The sequence below is a fragment of the Candoia aspera genome, chromosome 11, assembly GCF_035149785.1.
Source record: "Candoia aspera isolate rCanAsp1 chromosome 11, rCanAsp1.hap2, whole genome shotgun sequence".
NCBI classification, from domain to species: Eukaryota; Metazoa; Chordata; class Lepidosauria; order Squamata; family Boidae; genus Candoia; species Candoia aspera.
The window spans coordinates 2664665-2682415 of record NC_086163.1 but is presented as its reverse complement, the minus strand read 5'-3'; the positions used below and the strand labels follow the sequence as shown (position 1 = coordinate 2682415).

At 40.8% G+C, this 17751-nt stretch overlaps 1 protein-coding gene across 5 annotated transcripts in view; it reads left to right on the top strand.

Moving 5' to 3' along the window:
* CHST8 (carbohydrate sulfotransferase 8) overlaps positions 1-17751 on the top strand; it is a 281616-nt gene that overhangs the window by 51380 nt on the left and 212485 nt on the right. For 4 of the 5 annotated variants that reach the window (XR_010068606.1, XM_063312859.1, XM_063312860.1 and 1 more), the window contains exon 2: positions 4728-4955. Coding sequence is in view for 3 of the 5 variants with exons in the window: in XM_063312859.1 (XP_063168929.1) it covers positions 4844-4955 (112 nt within the window). In the remaining 2 variants the exon portion in view is untranslated. Of the gene's footprint in view, positions 1-4727; positions 4956-17751 lie in introns of those variants that run through there. The other variant, XR_010068607.1, reaches the window with a different exon arrangement.

Below are 17751 nucleotides of genomic sequence, written 5' to 3'. Positions count from 1 at the left end.
TGCTATGCGTGTTGTAGGAACCCAGTCATTATGTTGCCCACTTTGGGAAATCAGTGATGGTACAGAGGATGCACTGCCCACCTGAGTTTTGGAGAGCTGCCTTTGAAGCTTCTGTTTGGGAGGCTTGATAGGCTGATCAGCTCCAGGTTGATCTTGGCTTTAAACACATCCCCAACTTGTACCATTGCCATCCTGGTTCTGCCTTTTTTCCCCCTATCATCTATATATCAGAGCTCTGTATCTTTCTCAAGGTGCTGGCTGTGCAACGTTTGGAAGACATGGTGTGGGGGCAAAGAAAGGCTCAGGCATGTAGGAGCCAGTCTTGCATCTATGGGAGTTGGATGCCCTGCTTTAAGCATTTTTCAAGGCTTAGAGTTGACTTAGCAAAGCCCATTCAATGCCCATTCTTCATCTTGGACTTGGAAGAGTCAGGATAGAGAGAGTATTCACACTTTTAAATTTGTTGTTGGAGACTACTTCTGAGAAGACCATGGATATTCTTAGAAAACAAACAAAGGGTTCACAGAACACATTAATCCAAAGTTCTCACTTGAGGCACAAATGACCAGACTCAAATTACTCTATTTTTGAATACGTTATGCATGTCTAGCATAACGTAGCTAGCTCTCTGGGGAAGTGTATAATTCTGGCAAAGGTGAAAGGAAAAAGAAGATGACCAGCAGTTAAGATGAATGGGCTGAGTTACAGCAAGTGCACCACCAGAAGATCTGAAGGACCAGGTTGGAAACAGAGTGTCCTGGAGAAAATCTACCCATATGGTCACTAAGAGTTGACACCGACTTCATGGACATAATACTTTTTTAAAAAATTAATATTTTTTGTAACAAAACATTATTTGATCTTACAAAAATACAAACTAAAGATACAAACTAGAAGAAAAAATTATATTTTATACTCATCAATAGTCACTGGTTTACCAGTGAATTCACTACTATAATATAAACAATACAAGACATTATTGTAAGATATCACAAAAACTCTGCCGTAATAGCACATAGTGCTGCATCCTTTGGTAGAAAATATTGCCTTTTCCAAAACAGAGAGATTCCACATTTCCAACAGCCATTCCTTGACATGTGGAATAGTATCATTTTTCCAATTTCTTAATATAGTTCTTTTTGCCACCTCCAGCCCCCGCAATTCCTGATAAACAGACAAATTCCAAAGCTTTGGTATATAATTTAACATTACATTAACATCTTCAATATTTAAAAAATTTCCAATAAATCTACTAATTTACATTAATATACAATCCCAAAAAGATACTAAATGATCACATGACCATAGCCTGTGGGTCAGTGAGCCCTCAAATTTCTTATACCTCCAGCATAAAAAAATCTGATGTCCACTCTTTCAAATACATTCTTTGGGGAGTCCAATACACCCTAAATACAATGTTTAAGGACCTGAACCCATTGCTGTAGTTTTGTTTGAAATAATACTTAATCATTCTTCATCTGATAAAAGCAGCATCAAGTGATAGGTTTATGTGAAGACAACTTGCAGGGTGTGTGAAAGCAGTGAAGCTGGTAGAGGATTTTGTTCACTTGGGTTCAAGAGTAAAGATGAACGGTAAAGTAAAAGAGAGGGAGCAATATGAAAAGAATCTTGTGTATGGTAGTTTTATGTAATAAAGATCAAAGTGGTTAATGTAATGTTTTTCCAACTGTAATTTGTGGCTGAGAAATATGGACATTGAGAGAAAGTAAGAAATAAAATGACGCCTTTGAATTCTGGGTCTGGAGAATCTATGCTGAGAGTACCAATCAGCTAGTCCTGGACCACAGAAAGGCTGGTTGTTCCCTTGAGGAAGAAAACTCACGTATTTGAATCATGAAATGAAAGCAGATGATGGGCCAGAAGAAACAACTATGCTTGGTCAGCTTGATGGAAGTAGAAGATGGGGAAGACAGTGGGTGGATGGGATCAGAAAGATAACTAGAATGCCCTAGAGACAGTCTGAGATGGCAAGCATTTGTGCAGGCATTAGGAACTGAACCTGGGGAAACCTGAGTCCTAGTCCTGCTTTAGGCCTGAAGCCAACTGGGTGACCGTGGGCCAGTTCCTCTCTCTCTGCCTGAGGAAGAAGGTGAGGGCAAACCATTTCTGAAGTCTGCAGAGACTTGTCCAGATTGTTACCAGGACTCAAGATTGACTCGAAGGAGCATAATGCAGCACAACTAACTGCTTAATGTTGTGGAGATTGATTTTTTTCTGTGAAGTCAATTCTCACACTCGCCATCCAGTCATCACTGGACAAAGCAGAAAACCGTGCTTGAGCAGAGTACTGGGTCTCGTCAGTCAGTGTGTGTTATATAGGACATGGCAAAAACAACAACAACCCTCAGGGAGAGCCTTAGAAGCCTAAAGGCAGAGCAGTGATGAGGAAAAATGGCTTGGCCCAACTTTCGTCTTAAACCCTTTGGATACGTCGCTCTGGTCCCCCTAGGTAGAGCTGTACTCCTGTTGGCTGATCTTTTTCTCCTTTCTGGGTTGTCCTGACGCCGGGGAAGGTGGAGCAGAAGGGAGGGAGGCAGCTCCCAGGCTGAGGCTCTGCTCAGCCCGTCCCGCCCCAGGGATTCTTTCACGGAGTAGGACTGACCAGCCTTGCGGGATCCTGGTGATTCCAGATGTCTGGGCAGTGGATCCCCTGAAGCACGCCTGCATTCCCCCTGTGAATGTGCTTTCTAGGAGGAAATCTGTCCCAGGCAAATCTTCTTCCACAGAACTTGGTTTCTGTTAATGCCCTTTTTCCTGTGAAACTATAATGGGCTGTAGAAATAGCCTTGCAGAAGAGGAGGAAAGCCGCAACCAAGACAATGGCCAGATAAAAGAAATCTGAGTTGGGAGCAGAAATGTAATTCGAGAAAGCACCTCAGGCTTGACCTTCCCTATTTCCCATGAAGCTCAAAAGAGGGAGGGGGAGGCACGTTCACAGCTTTGGTTTCCTAGTTTGGTCCACCTTGAAGAGCTGACAGAAACTGCTAACGAGGATGCAGCGGGACCCCAAGCAAAGGATGAAGGGGTTTGCCTCTGAAACTGGCACACCTTAACATGGGCAAATTGTTTCTGGGATATGAAGCTTTGAAGACAGATTCTTCTCTTTTCAAGGACGATTTCCAGTTTTTTTAATACATAGCAGTGTACCCCGTTAGCTTAAAACAATAACAACTAAGTGCACCAAGAAGCTTCCCAATATTTTTAGCATGAATTTATGCTAATAGGCATAATTTGCTTTTTTTGTTTGTTTGTTTGTTTGGCAGAAAAACATATCCTTAGCCCTAACTGCACAAAATAGCATTGCGATTGCAATTTCCAGAAAACACAGTAAAATAGAATCTTGGTAGTATTTTCCTAGAATTATGACTATACAAATTAGCTGTAAATTCTTGCAAACCTGTTTTATTGCTGATTTAAAGAGCAAAGGAACATTTTTGAGATGTTTCAAAAACGGTTCTTTGATACACTGAGCATTTGCAGTGACAGGCTGTAGAAGAAGTCCCTGTTGATCCACTGATTTTTTTTTCCTGCTTGTGTGTGAAAATTCTGGATTCTCCCATCTGTTAGCAGCTGGAATCTTTAGCAAAGGGTTTGGCCGGAAAGGAAGCTGTTGCTATGCAATGTCCTGCCTGCTGGAAGGCCACAGGTCATGTCACTGGGAAGGTGATGGCATCGCAGGAAGGGGGCAGGGGAAATTTTTGGCCCATTTTTAATGAGGTGCAATTGAGGAAAAAAATCTCTACCAAGGAAAAAGGTTTAGCGTGATCTACGTATAGGTTTGATGTCATATCCATGTGAACTAAAAGTTGCAGTGTAATTTCTAGTATGCATGTATAAAGTTATTCAAAGCTTTGTCTTCTTTCTCCCCCTTATGATTAGGGATAATATTAAAGGGCAAAAAGGAACAAAGGGAAAAAGCAATAGGGCCTTATGGTAATTGGGCGAATAGGGCAAAGTTGGCAGAGCGATCATTTGTCTTTTTCTTTTTTTCTTTTGTTGTAGCAGCATCAGTGTAATCCAGAGGGACCCTTTCATTACCGGGACGTACAAAACATTCACTGATTTTACGGTTTCACGTCTTTGGGGTTTCTTCATTTCAGATTTTCATTTTTTTGTCTTGAGGAAGAGATGATTCAAATTATTTCAGATTTACTTGGGACAGAATTTGAGTGCCATTTACTAAAAGTAAAGTAAGTTCTTTCTCAAAAAAAAAAATCTGTGTCTAGTTCTTTTTCTTAGAACAAGTAAGAATGAACTGTATGATGGATTCACTTTTTTAAAAAAAAGTTAATCTAAAATATTTATTTTTAAATGTGTTGCACTTAGCAGGATATTGTGTTTCGATTCTTATATGGCTCCTTAAAACTTCAGGATTCAACGATTCATATTGTCTTTTGATGCAGAGCCTCCTCAAAGCAGTTTACAAGACACATTTTAAACCATAATTTAACAAGTTAAAATAGCATCATAAGATATTTTGAATAACGGATGCAGTGAGCGTTATAAAATACAGATGGACATCCATTCCCTGGAACCAATCTCCACATGGCGTGTTTTGCTGTTTCCACATCCTTGGGTGCTAGGCCCAGGGAGGGGTGGGAGGCGAGAGGAGGAAAGCTGGGGGAAAGAGGCTACAACGTTTAGGTGTTTATTAGAGGTGCTTGATACTTAGTGGCTCTTATGCTCGCTTACTCTCTTTCCACCAGGTGGCACTTGAAACAGGAAGCCAGCTGAGATGCTGACCTCAGCTCAAGCTTTGGTGATCAGAGAGACTACCTTTTCTGCTTTCTGTGGGCTTAACCTGGATTGATTGAGGACATTAATGATGAAGCTGACCTGCATGTTCTCCTTCATCCTTCTGTTTGGAGCAGCTGGGCTTCTCGTGTTCATCCACCTGCAGGACCCAGAAGAAGCCGTCCACCAGCAAACACCAGGTTAGTTCTTCAGGTTCTGCTTTCACATAGTTTTCGATGAATAATTTTTTTAAAACAAAAATAACACTTATAGAAAAGAATACCCTTAAATATTTTTTGTAATTCAGATAAGTGGAAAGGTTCATACAGTTATCAGCTGAAGAAAAGTTATGGCAAACTCTTGCAAGGTTCTTGAACGGTAATGTTAGGTTAATTCATTTTCTGCAAACCGTGCAGCACACTGTTGTTCCAGAGCAACAGTTGCAACCTTTGATTCAATGAAATTGTAAATGTCTACAGCTTGTCAGTTAAACAAGCACCCATGTATTTCCCTGTTCTGTTCTGAGGTGATATGTCTAGCACTCATCTCAGAGAAAACATGCACAACAGCTGTTCCTCAGCTGAAATGGAATCACCCCAAAATTTCATGTGTAAAAAAAAGTGCATTTTCTCATGAATCATCTACTGATTTCCTGTAGCAAAGAAAGGAAGAGTCAGAAAAAACTATCCTTGAAATTGCATTCTAATTAGTACCAATCGAAGCCAATCTAATTAGTCGTGAGAAAATGCATCTGAAGCCTTCCCTGTAGGGGCAACTCAGGAATGAGTGCTGAGGCAAGATTGTTATCAGTCAATCGGTCGTACAGTATATACTGCCAAAATGCATGTACATAGTACTGTCACTAATCTGGTGTTCTTCAGTTTCTTTGCATCTGTAGTTCTCAAAATTCTCACACTGGCAAGTTGAAATCCCAACAGGTCTAGTGGTTGCCAAGTTGGGGAAGATTGAAGTACAAAAGGGAATCTGCAACAGTTGGTTTAAGTGGTCTGGAGAGATTTCTTAAGCTTATGAGTTTGGTCTAGGAATTGTTCTGCCCTTTCAAGTTGTTAAAAACAGTCTTTTGAGGTTTTGTGAGAGCAAGGCTTTGCGTTCTTGCCTAGGCTTAGATGAAAAACAGTGGAATAATTTTGATTTGTTTATAACATTTGTAGGTGTCCAATGGAAACTTCCCCTTACCAAAATGGTACTTTCTGAACTCACCACACACAGGATATTTTCCATCAAGTGTTACCCGTGTAGAAAAAATATTAATGTGAAGCATTAAGTTGACCCTTGGTAGCAGCCAAGTCCCTCTTGTGAAGCTGAAAAAGCAGTGCCAGATTCCACCTCAGTAGTGTCTTAGAATGAGCTCAGATTTTATGTACATCCCATCTCCCCCAAAATACTACAGTACGATACTCCTGAGGAAAGAATAATCACTCCTTTTCTGAGGAGAAGGGAGAAGATAATCACTCTTAATATAGTCAGTCAAGTTGATTAGAGATAGTGTCATGTGATGCATGTAGGTGGTGGACTAGAAAAAACTCTTGCTTGACAAGGTTGAGGAAAGCAGTAGAAGGGGAAAACAAAAGTTACGGTGGATAGACAGAATCCGGGTGATCGCTGGAATGATTTCTGGGGAGAAATCAAGGGGGTGAGGGGTTTGTCCATGCAGACTTGACTTGATGGCACTTACCTAAGTAGTTCATGAAGCAAAGTTAAAGTTAACACAAGATACACTAGTTTTGTTCTCCAGTTTTCACTGTCTGTTCTAGAAATGGTAGTTTGTTTTTAGCCTGAGCAACCATGATGTGAATTAAATGAGAGTCATAAAACTCTAAGTAATGCTTGCATTACTTCCCGTCACCAAAGTACTCCTGACAGTGGCTGTTTGTGTTGATTTGTTACCATTCATTTATTGCTTCACACTGCAACCTAATTGTAATCCTGTACTGAGAAAGCAATATCAAAGTAATTTTCCACAACATTAGTTACAATTTTCCTCTGATCCTTCAAGTGCAACATTCCCATCCTGTTGGCTTCTCTGAGCATATAAACCTTGATTACATTTATCTGTTGGAAAAGAAGGCTTACAATATATATATAATATATGTTAGCAATAGCGGGCGTTGTAGAAGCTTTTCCCTGGTGGTTGACAAACATTTTGTCCTGATATTGGGTGAGGTCCAGAGTGTTTCGTTCTGCACAGATACCGTTTTGATGGACAGCTCTTTAAAAAGGGCAAGACAGAATCTATGAGCTCCTGCGTTAAAATGCAGCATATTTTCTTTGCCTTGTCAGATGTGGTAACTCCTCCCACCGCAAATACTTGGAGGGATATCACTAATGAATGCTGGAATGACATTTCTAGGGCGGCACAGAATGTTCTGCATGTGTGATATTTGCTTCAAAAGTTGGAATAGATTGCCAGAAAATTATTCGCCCCCTGAACATTTGTGTTGTTTCACTGCTGATTTGTTCTGTGCTATTTGATTTAAGTGGCTGGTTCTTCTTGGCCATCAACAATTCTTGGCTTCTTTGCTTAAATTGTTAGTGAACTGCATTGACTGTGACCATCTTCATACATTTCCATGATGAGTGATGGAAGCAGCATTGTGACATCATAATAGAAGACACATTCCATCAACTTGCATTGAATTGTGTAGGCAAAAGAGGGCTTGGACAAACCAAGAAGGAAAATGTTATTGAGAAGAACAGTAGGAATGTGTTTTAAAGGGATGGGGCAACATCTTCGAAAATGCAAGATGCTTTTCAACCTGAAATGATGCATAATGACATTTCAGCTCCATCCTAGAAGTGGGGCTGAGAATAATGTCAAAATAAGATGAGCATGGAAATTATGGGAAAGAGAAACACCTTTGTTACTTCTACAACTTCCTATTCTGTGCCGAGGGCTTATCATTCCAAGCACAACAACGCTTAGATTTAAGTCAGTGTGTGTCTTCAATAACTTCTTCATTAAACATACACCCACATCACTTTTCTTCCACCATTGTTATCCTTGTGTATCTGGTTGTATTGTTAACGCCTTCCATAGGCTAGATCAGCCTTCTCCAGACTGGCACCTTCCAGATGATGTATTGGGGCTGCAACACACCAGAATTTCTGGCCAGTAGGGAACTCTGGTCGTTGTAGTATCAATATATCTGGAGGTCACCATGCTGGGAAAAACTGGATTAGAGTGTTGGGGGTTGGGGGGACTGGAAGATTCAACTCCTTTATTCCACTGGATAATTATAGGCCAGTCTTTTCGTTTCACCCTAACGTGACTGAGAAGATACTCAGATTGGGAACTGTATGCTGCCTTGAGCTGCTCAGAGGAAAGGGAAGGTTTTAAATATAATGAAAGATGAATTTCTGTTACTGCAGTCTGTTTGCAGAACCTCTTGTGATTAATCTGTTATTCTGTTGCCTTTGGAAGTTGTTTGGAGCAGTTTTTAAGCAGAATTATGGCATCTTTGCATACAGCAAAATGCTTGCTAAGGTGTGGGAAATATTTTACAAATTGTTAGGAAATAAAATAATCAAATGGCACAGAAACCTCTGCTGAGAAGATCAATGGATAGGTGGATGCACCTATCAGATTTTAATAAAAGATTGCAAGCCTTAGCAAAGATTGGAGAAGTTGGGGAGGTGCAATTATAAGGTCATCAAGAAATGTTTGTCTATGCAACAGTGAGCAGTGAAAAAAATATTGCATTTAGGTTTGTCATGGAACTTTTTTCACTGATAGTAATAATGTAGAAGCAAAATGTGAACTGGAACAATTAATAGTTGCCTGGTTTTTTACCAGTATTTTCTAGAACAACCGTGTGAGCATTTGCTATTGTGGAACTATTGTTTATGATTTATCATGGGTTGTTTTAATTTGTCTGTTGAATGAGACCCAAGCCATGTTTACAAAACACACAGTGGCTATACTTACACAGTCTAGTAATTCACAATGCATAATGGGGAAGTTCAGCCATATTCTCCTTACATGCAGAATTAGGTCCTTCCTTCTCATTATATGTTTGTTGTATGATGCCCAGAGTCACTTGTTTGTGAGATAGGTGGCCATTTAAATCTGACAAATAAATAACAGCATTAGGGACACATGTAAAGCATGCAAATAAGATTTCAGGTAAGACTGTAAGTGGAAGGGTTTTTTTCTTTTAATAGATATTAGGTGTAACAGGAACTGTAACTGCTAATTTATATTTACTAAAGAATATATTTTGTACAGGGGGAGATTGGTTGACCAAAGAGTTGACATTTCCAGTGAAATACTTGGCAATCACCTGCATTGTTTTAATCCTGATGACCGACAGTCAAATCAGAGATTGAACTTGCCCATTATTATTGCACTCAGCAGTAAGCTCTCTCAGAGTAATGGCAATTCTTTGAAATACGGGAAGTTTCCATCCGTATCTCTCCTTTGCTTACCAGGACAGAATTCTCAGTGCTCAAAACTGAGAGGAATGGTATGCTGCATGATTCAGGAACTCTAGGTCAGTCATGGCTGGGTTAGGGTAAATGACTGATTTGGAAAGCTAAACTTGAGTGGGCCAGTCAGGGAAACCCAGGCTGCAGGTTAGATTGAAATCTCAGGAGCCCACAGAAGGGGAGTTCAACTCAAGGCAGAGTTTACTTTTTTCTACCAATAAATCAGTACCCAGTCATAGATTTTGTCACACAGTAGGTTCCACAGAGTTATGGATGCTTAACTTCCCCCAAAATACTTAATGTTTAGAGTCCCGGTGTGGTTTGGGAGTTGGGCAGCATGTAAATCAATCAATCAGCCAATCAATCAAACAAACAAACAAACAAATGTCACTCATTTATTGAAGGGGGGTTGTCTTTCTTTTCTGTATGCAATAAACTGTTTTAGACATTATGGCATCCTCAAAGTGTCTGTAAATTTCTGTTCTCTACATTAAGATAAACAAGCAAATAAATGATCTTTCTGTGGAATTATGATGCAATTTGTTTTGCAGATTTTAGTCTCTTGAGATGGGAACTCTTGGGAATTAGGTGTCCCCCCTCCCTTCGTGGGAGTGAGCAGATTATGGATTGGATAGGATCCAAACGTGCCATGTTTCATGGAATAATCATCTCCTCACAGAAAGGCTGTTCTACAGCTTGTTCCAAAGTATGTAATGAGAAAAGTTAAATAAAGAAAAATACATCCAAAAATATTCTTTGGCTTACTTCTCTTGTAAAGTATCCAAGTTGAATATAAAAATCTCTTAAATAAATAAGCAAAACTTAGAGAAGCCGTCGTAAGCACAAGAATGTTACAGAGTTTATTGTTGTTGTTGTTTATTCGTCCAGTCGCTTCCGACTCTTCGTGACTTCATGGACCAGCCCACACCAGAGCTTCCTGTCGGTCGTCAACACACCCAGCTCCCCCAGGGACGAGTCCGTCATGTCTAGAATATTATCCATCCACCTTGCCCTTGGTCGGCCCCTCTTCCTTTTGCCCTCCACTCTCCCCAGCATCAGCATCTTCTCCAGGGTGTCCTGTCTTCTCATTATGTGGCCAAAGTATTTCAGTTCTGCCTTTAATATCATTCCCTCCAGTGAGCAGTCTGGCTTTATTTCCTGGAGTATGGACTGGCTTGATCTTCTTGCAGTCCAAGGCACCCTCAGAATTTTCCTCCAACACCACAGTTCAAAAGCATCGATCTTCCTTCTCTCAGCCTTCCTTATGGTCCAGCTCTCGCAGCCATATGTTACTACGGGGAACACCATTGCTTTAACTATGCGGACCTTTGTTGTCAGTGTGATGTCTCTGCTCTTAGCTATTTTATTGAGATTTGTCATTGCTCTTCTCCCAAGGATTAAGCATCTTCTGATTTCCTGACTGCAGTCAGCATCTGCAGTAATCTTCGCACCTAGAAATACAAAGTCTTTCACTGCTTCTACGTTTTCTCCCTCTATTTGCCAGTTATCAATCAAGCTGGTTGCCATAATCTTGGTTTTTTTTTGAGGTTTAGCTGTAGGCCAGCTTTTGCACTTTCTTCTTTCACCTTCATCATAAGGCTCCTCAGTTCCTCTTCGCTTTCAGCCATCAAAGTAGTATCATCTGCATATCTGAGATTGTTAATGTTTCTTCCAGCGATTTTAACTCCAGCCTTGGATTCCTCAAGCACAGCTTGTCACATGATGTGTTCTGCATACAAGTTGAATAGGTAGGGTGAGAGTATACAGCCCTGCCATACTCCTTTCCCAATCTTAAACCAGTCCATTGTTCCGTGGTCTGTTCTTACTGTTGTTACTTGGTCATTATACAGATTCCTCAGGAGGCAGACAAGATGACTTGGTATTCCCATACCACTAAGAACTTGCCACAATTTGTTATGGTCCACACAGTCAAAGGCTTTAGAATAGTCAATAAAACAGAACTAGATGTTTTTCTGAAACTCCCTGGCCTTTTCCATTATCCAGCGGATATTGGCAATTTGGTCCCTAGTTCCTCTGCCTTTTCTAAACCCAGCTTGTACATCTGGCAATTCTCTCTCCATTAATTGCTGAAGTCTACCTTGCAGGATCTTGAGCATTACCTTACTGGCATGTGAAATGAGTGCCACTGTTCGATAGTTTGAGCATTCTTGAGTGTTTCCCTTTTTTGGTATGGGGATATAAGTTGATTTTTTTCCAATCTGATGGCCATTCTTGTGTTTTCCAAATTTGCTGGCATATAACATGCATTACCTTGACAGCATCATCTCGCAAAATTTTGAACAATTCACCTGAGATACTGTCATTTCCTGCTGCCTTGTTATTAGCAATGCTTCTTAAGGCCCATTCAACCTCACTCTTCAGGATGTCTGGCTCTAGCTCACTGACTACACCGTCAAAGCTATCCCCGATATTGTTATCCTTCCTATACAGGTCTTCCGTATATTCTTGCCACCTCTTCTTGATCTCTTCTTCTTCTGTTAGGTCCTTGCCATCTTTGTTTTTGATCATACCCATTTTTGCCTGGAATTTACCTCCAATGTTTCTAATTTTCTGGAAGAGGTCTCTTGTCCTTCCTATTCTATTGTCTTCTTCCACTTCTGCGCATCGCTTGTTTAAAAATAATTCCTTATCTCTTCTGGCTAGCCTCTGGAATTTTGCATTTAATTGGGCATATCTCCCCCTATCACTGTTGCCTTTTGCTTTCCTTCTTTCTTGGGCTACTTCTAGTGTCTCAGCAGACAGCCACTTTGCCTTCTTGGTTTTCTCTTTCTTTGGGATGTATTTTGTTGCCACCTCCTGGACAATGTTGCGAACTTCTGTCCATAGTTCTTCTGGGACCCTATCTACTAAGTCCAGTCCCTTAAATCTGTTCTTCACCTCCACTGCATATTCCTTAGGAATATTAGTGAGCTCATATCTAGCTGATCTGTGGGTCTTCCCTAATCTCTTTAGTCTGATCCTAAATTGTGCAAGAAGTTCGTGATCTGAACTACAGTCAGCTCCAGGTCTTGTTTTTACCAACTGTATAGATGTCCGCCACCTTTGGCTGCAAAGGATGTAGTCAATCTGATTTCGGTGTTGTCCATCTGGTGAAGTCCATGTATAAATATTAGGTTGTTGGAAGAGAGTGTTTGTTATGCAGAGTGAGTTGTCTTGGCAAAATTCTGTCAGCCTATGTCCTGCTTCTTTTTGTTCTCCCAGGCCATGCTTACCTGTAATTCCAGGTGTCATCTGACTGCCCACCTTAGCATTCCAGTCTCCTGTGATGAAAATAACGTCTCTTTTAGGCGTGTTGTCCAGTAGGTGCTGCAGATCCTCATAGAACTGCTCTACTTCAGCTTCTTCAGCATCTGTGGTTGGGGTGTATATTTGGATCACTGCGATGTTACATGGCTTACCCTGAATTCAAACTGAGATCATTCTGTCATTTTTTGGATTGTATCCAAGCACTGCTTTAGCCACTTGACTATTAATTATGAAGGCTACTCCATTTCTTCTGTGGTCCTCTTGTCCACAGTAGTAGATCTGGTGGTCATTTGATGTGAAGTGGCGCATTCCAGTCCATTTCAGTTCACTGATCCCAAAATGTCTATCTTTAATCTTGACATCTCACCAGTAACCACATCCAATTTGCCCTGGCTCATAGATCTTACATTCCAGGTTCCAATGGTGTGTTGACCCTCAGAACATCGGATTCGCCATTCACCACCAGCACCGTCAGCCACTAGCTGTCCTTTCAGCTTTGAGCTAGCTGTGTCATCACGTCTGGGGCTAGTTGAACTCATCCTCCATTCCTCCCCAGTAGCATTTTGACCATCTTCCGACCTGGGGGTCTCATCTTCCGATGATATACCGACATATCTCTGGTTGTACTGATCCATTTAGTTTTCACGGCAAGAATCCTGGGGTGGGTTGCCATGACCTTCCCCAGGAATCGCATTTAGTCTGACCTCTCTGTCATGACCTTCCCGTCTTGGGTGGCCCTTCACGGTTTAGCTCATGGCATCATTGAGGTGCTCAAGCTCCACGACAAGGTAACGATCTGTTGCTGAAGACAATTTATTACTTCTATTTATTTTTTATGTAATGTATATCTATTCTAATTTTGTAAATTCTTATGCAGGCTCTTACAGAAGCATTTCCTGAAAGCTTTCATGCTTAATTTCTTTGATATCTGTTCCTTTGGAGAGAATCTTCCATTTTTCTGTTTTCTTGTTCCCTTTTAAACAGAACACAGTTTTATATGGTATATATTATAAAACAGAACAGTACTATTTTACAAAATTATTTTATAAAAACATTAAATCCTTATTACTAATTCAATATTTCAAATATCCAGTGAAAATGGAACTTTAACAGACTAGCGGTGTTTTATTTTACTGACTCCAACCTGAGAAAGAGTTTTGTTTAAAATGTATTGCATAATTTTTCCTGCCTAAGATAATCAACATTAGTCACTCCTGTGGGCTTTTCTTTTTCTTGGTCTCTCTTTAGTATCCAAACATTGTTTAACATTGAATATCATAATATTCAAACTAAATGGATTCTGCTGGAACTTGCAGAGATGGCTAAATTAACTTATTTGATTAGAGAAAAAACAATATCTACATTTATGGCTGCCTGGAAACCCCTTATAGACTTCTTGCATGAAACAGAAAAAATGCACTTATGATTTGTGGTTTTGATGATTAGAAAAGAAAACTGGATAATAGAAAAAAGTGAGCCTTCTTTTCTAACCATAGAGTAAGAGTTAATTTTGTAATAGTGCTTATATTTGCTGTAAAAGAAATTGGAAGTGGCTTCTTTCTATTTTTTTTTAATGCTCTTTCTGGACTTTTTCTTTCCCTTTTCTTTTTTCTTTCTTTCTTTGCTCCTTTTACTCTTTATTGGTTTGTATTAATTTTTGTGTTCTTTATAAAACTTTCAATAAAATTTATAAAAAACAAACTTAAATGGATTCTCATCATAAATTGATGACTTCTCGCATTGGAAAGCATTGGGCCACATTACAGGGTTGCCTCTTGGATCGGTGTCCGCTGGGATAAATAAAGCTGACCCCTACTAGATGCCTGGGTGTGCAGCAAACACTACAATGGCATTTTTAAGCTCTTGTAGCATTTCAGAAGGGCAGAGAAAATCTAAGGCGGTTCTGCCTTGCCTCTCCCAACTTTGACTGGCGAGCTGGTCCTCCCACTTTTCCTCTGATGAAGGAAGGGGAGCCTCTGGATGGGGCAGAAGGAGACCCTCAGTTTCCCTGGAGATGCCAAAGAATAAACTTGCTTTGTGCTGCAGAGCACCTCCTAACTGCCTGTGTAGTTTAGAATTCTCAAAGTCGGTCTTTTGCTTTTACATTAAAATCTGACCCCATCTTAGCCTCTCTTCTGTGGGCGAAACTGCCCTGAGCAGTTGAAGCAGCTCCAACTTCAAGATGACTTGGATTAAAATGGATAACAAACTTTTGTGTGCTTTATAGACACCTCCAGGGTCCTGTAAGCAGTTCGGAAAGCAAGGCTAAAATTTCTGGCTTCAGGGCAGAGTCAAGCCAGAGGGCCCCAGACCTTTAACACCAAATGTAATGTCAGTGTCACACCAATATAAATCAAGATCAAGGCCCTTAGCTTGGCTAATCTCAGATAATCCTTCAATGTTTTTCTTCCAGTGGTGTATGAATCACTGGGAAAGTCTGGAGGGAGGTTGACCATTTCTGCACATTTTTTTTCCTTTCTCTTACTACCAGTGAGCATGTACAATAGTGCTGGGAATTAAGACTTATTTTGGAAGATGTTCTGGATGCTAATGGGGAGGTTGGCTGAAGTAACACAGGACAAAATGGCAACAGCAGGAGATTTTGACCTTTTCAGAACAATAAGATGTTGGTTGGGCTGAGCAAAGCCCCTTCCATAATTTTGTCAGTCTTCTGAGCAAAGGTTCATGCAGGGACATCCACCAGGGAGGGTTTTAAAAAAACCATCAAGATGGTGATGTGATGTGTGTAAAAAAGGAGTGGGATTTGATTGCACTGTCATATCCATCATCTTGACTTTTTTGACTGCCAGCCATGGACACACCTGAGTTCATGTGTAAGGATAGGAAAATTAAGCGACATGCTTGGTGGGGAGCCCAAAAAATAATTTGAATTTGGGGAATTTTATTCCTGAAGACCCTTTCCCTATCTTTTTCATAGACATTGTCTGCTTTGGGAAAAGCCATCTAGCAGGCAATCTGAAATGGAGGAGGAACATCCAAGCAAGTGATGCTTTGAGGTAGTGTAGCATTATGGCAACATAAGATTATAAGAAAAATGCTTCCTTCTCACCCATTAAGATTAAGAGGAGACCCATCTTTTCTTTCCCTTTATTGTCTCTCCAGCAATGATAGTATGTGATCATGTTGTATCTTTCCAAGGCATTGCAAAAGTGCCCAGCTGATGGGCTTTTTAGATATGAAAAGCGGAGGAGGAGGAGCTCAGAGAGCTGATGTAATGGTCTGTGGGAATGACCCTGGCAGACAGGAGGGAAAGCCACAGACCAGACAACCGGGTGTAAAAGGTATCTCAGCCCACAAAAGGATGGAGGGCATGGGAAACTTTCAGAAGGCACCCTCCCTAATTTTCCAGACAGTAAAAGGAAAGGAGGGGAGAAATACTTTCCGTCTTGCGAGATTCTATTAATGTAATCTTACAGTAAAGATAGAGCTAGTATTCCTGGTTGTGCTTCTTGTTTGGACTACCTGCCAGGGCTAACAGCTAGAAAGAAAGAAAAAAGAGTGCTATATCCTTCCCCAAGAACTGACTTTCCATCCCAAATGTCGACTCTGTCTTGATCTTCAGGAGCGTTTGGTTTCCCGTTCTCAAATCCACCAAGACTTGAATTAGGCCTCTCTCTTTAACTTCTTACCTGAAGGGGCAAATAAGATGCTGCCTCATTCTAGATGGAAATGGCTCTTTTCTTTGAATCTGGAGGCCGCCAGCACTTTAGGATGGGCAGGGCAGGGCAGGCTGTGTGACGTACAGTTCTCCCCCAACACTTTGCTAATACCTTCTAGCATCTGCATCCTGGAATTCCTGCCTCATTCTACCTAATAATTGCACTGGCCCAGGTGGAGAATATTTTTGTATTGCTTTAAAGTTCCACGGGACATGGAATCACAGAGAATCTTAGCACTGTAGAGTTGGAAGGGTCCATAAGCAATCTTCTAGTCCAACCCCCTGCAATGTGCTGGAAAAGCAATTAAACCATCCATGTGAGATAACTGTCCAGCCTCTTTGTAAAAACCTCTGTAGAAGGATATAAGGATGTAAGTGTGGTAAGTTTCCCAGGCCCAGTTTGATGCACAGACAACTCTTCTCTTCACACAAGAGAACAAAGTTTGACATCACTTAATTTAAGGTTAGCAAGAATTTCAGATATGGTGTCATTTCCCCTTTCCTACTGTGGAAGAAATGTCATTAGATTTCCATACACATTTCTGTCAGCAGCTATAGATACTCCTTTCTGCATTGATGAAGATGATATAGAAGTTTGCTCCATAGTTAGGGCAAAAGTTTCCCAGCTGTCTAGGAAACCCAAACCCAAACCTACCTACCTACTTAATCTGGCTTATTTATCCCATCCTCCTTCTGCAGGACAATTTAGCTTAATGTCCTCTGGTGCGGAGACCCTTCACAGAACTACATGGTGGGGAAGAGGTTCAGATCCAGCTTTTTCTATTCCTAGTGACAGCAATGGATCACTAACGGATATTGCAACTAAATGGATTCTGTGACCCAGATTTAGGGTGCGTGAATGATATAAGGCAAAACAGAGAGCCAATATTATGGAGGTGCTAGTTCTGAGCCACAGAAATCTGGATGGCCACTAGAGAGTAACAAGGAGGAAGCTCTAATGCTTCGCTCCTCCCTAGAGTCTATAGAGTTTGGAGCCCAGATCTGGTAGCCCTTACAATATCCGCAAGCGTTCAAGCTGAAACAGGGAGACGTGGGTTCACGTCCTTGCTTGGCCCCAGAGTTCACTGGGAGACTTGGGGGCAGTCACTGTCCATCAACCCAGGTTGAGAGTATGGCTGTTTGGAGGGGTAAAATTAGGCGAGATCCCTGTGCATACTGTCTTGAGCTCTCAGGGAAAAGGTGGAATCTAAATGCAACAACAACAATAGAAAATGAGTAAAAATAAACTTGCATTGAGGAAATATACTTAGCAAACAGACGCACAAATTAAGGTAAATAATAAATAAAAGTGAGAGTTGCATCTTTCCTTCATTTCTGCCCCCAGCAATCTCCAGAATAGTTTTCCAAGTTTTTTTTTTTTCTAAATTTTATTCATGCACACATATGCATTCTACTTTAGAATATACAATTTTAAGATAAGGCAACCTCCTCAAAGCCAAAGAAGATGGGCAGGACCAAGGACTGGCAAACCCCAGCCTAAGAAACCATTCGGTTCAACTTCTGGCAGTGTCCAGTTGTGAGCTGGACTGTGCTGCCAGCCACGGACTTGCTGGGACAGTTAGTGCCCGTTTTTGTCCTACATT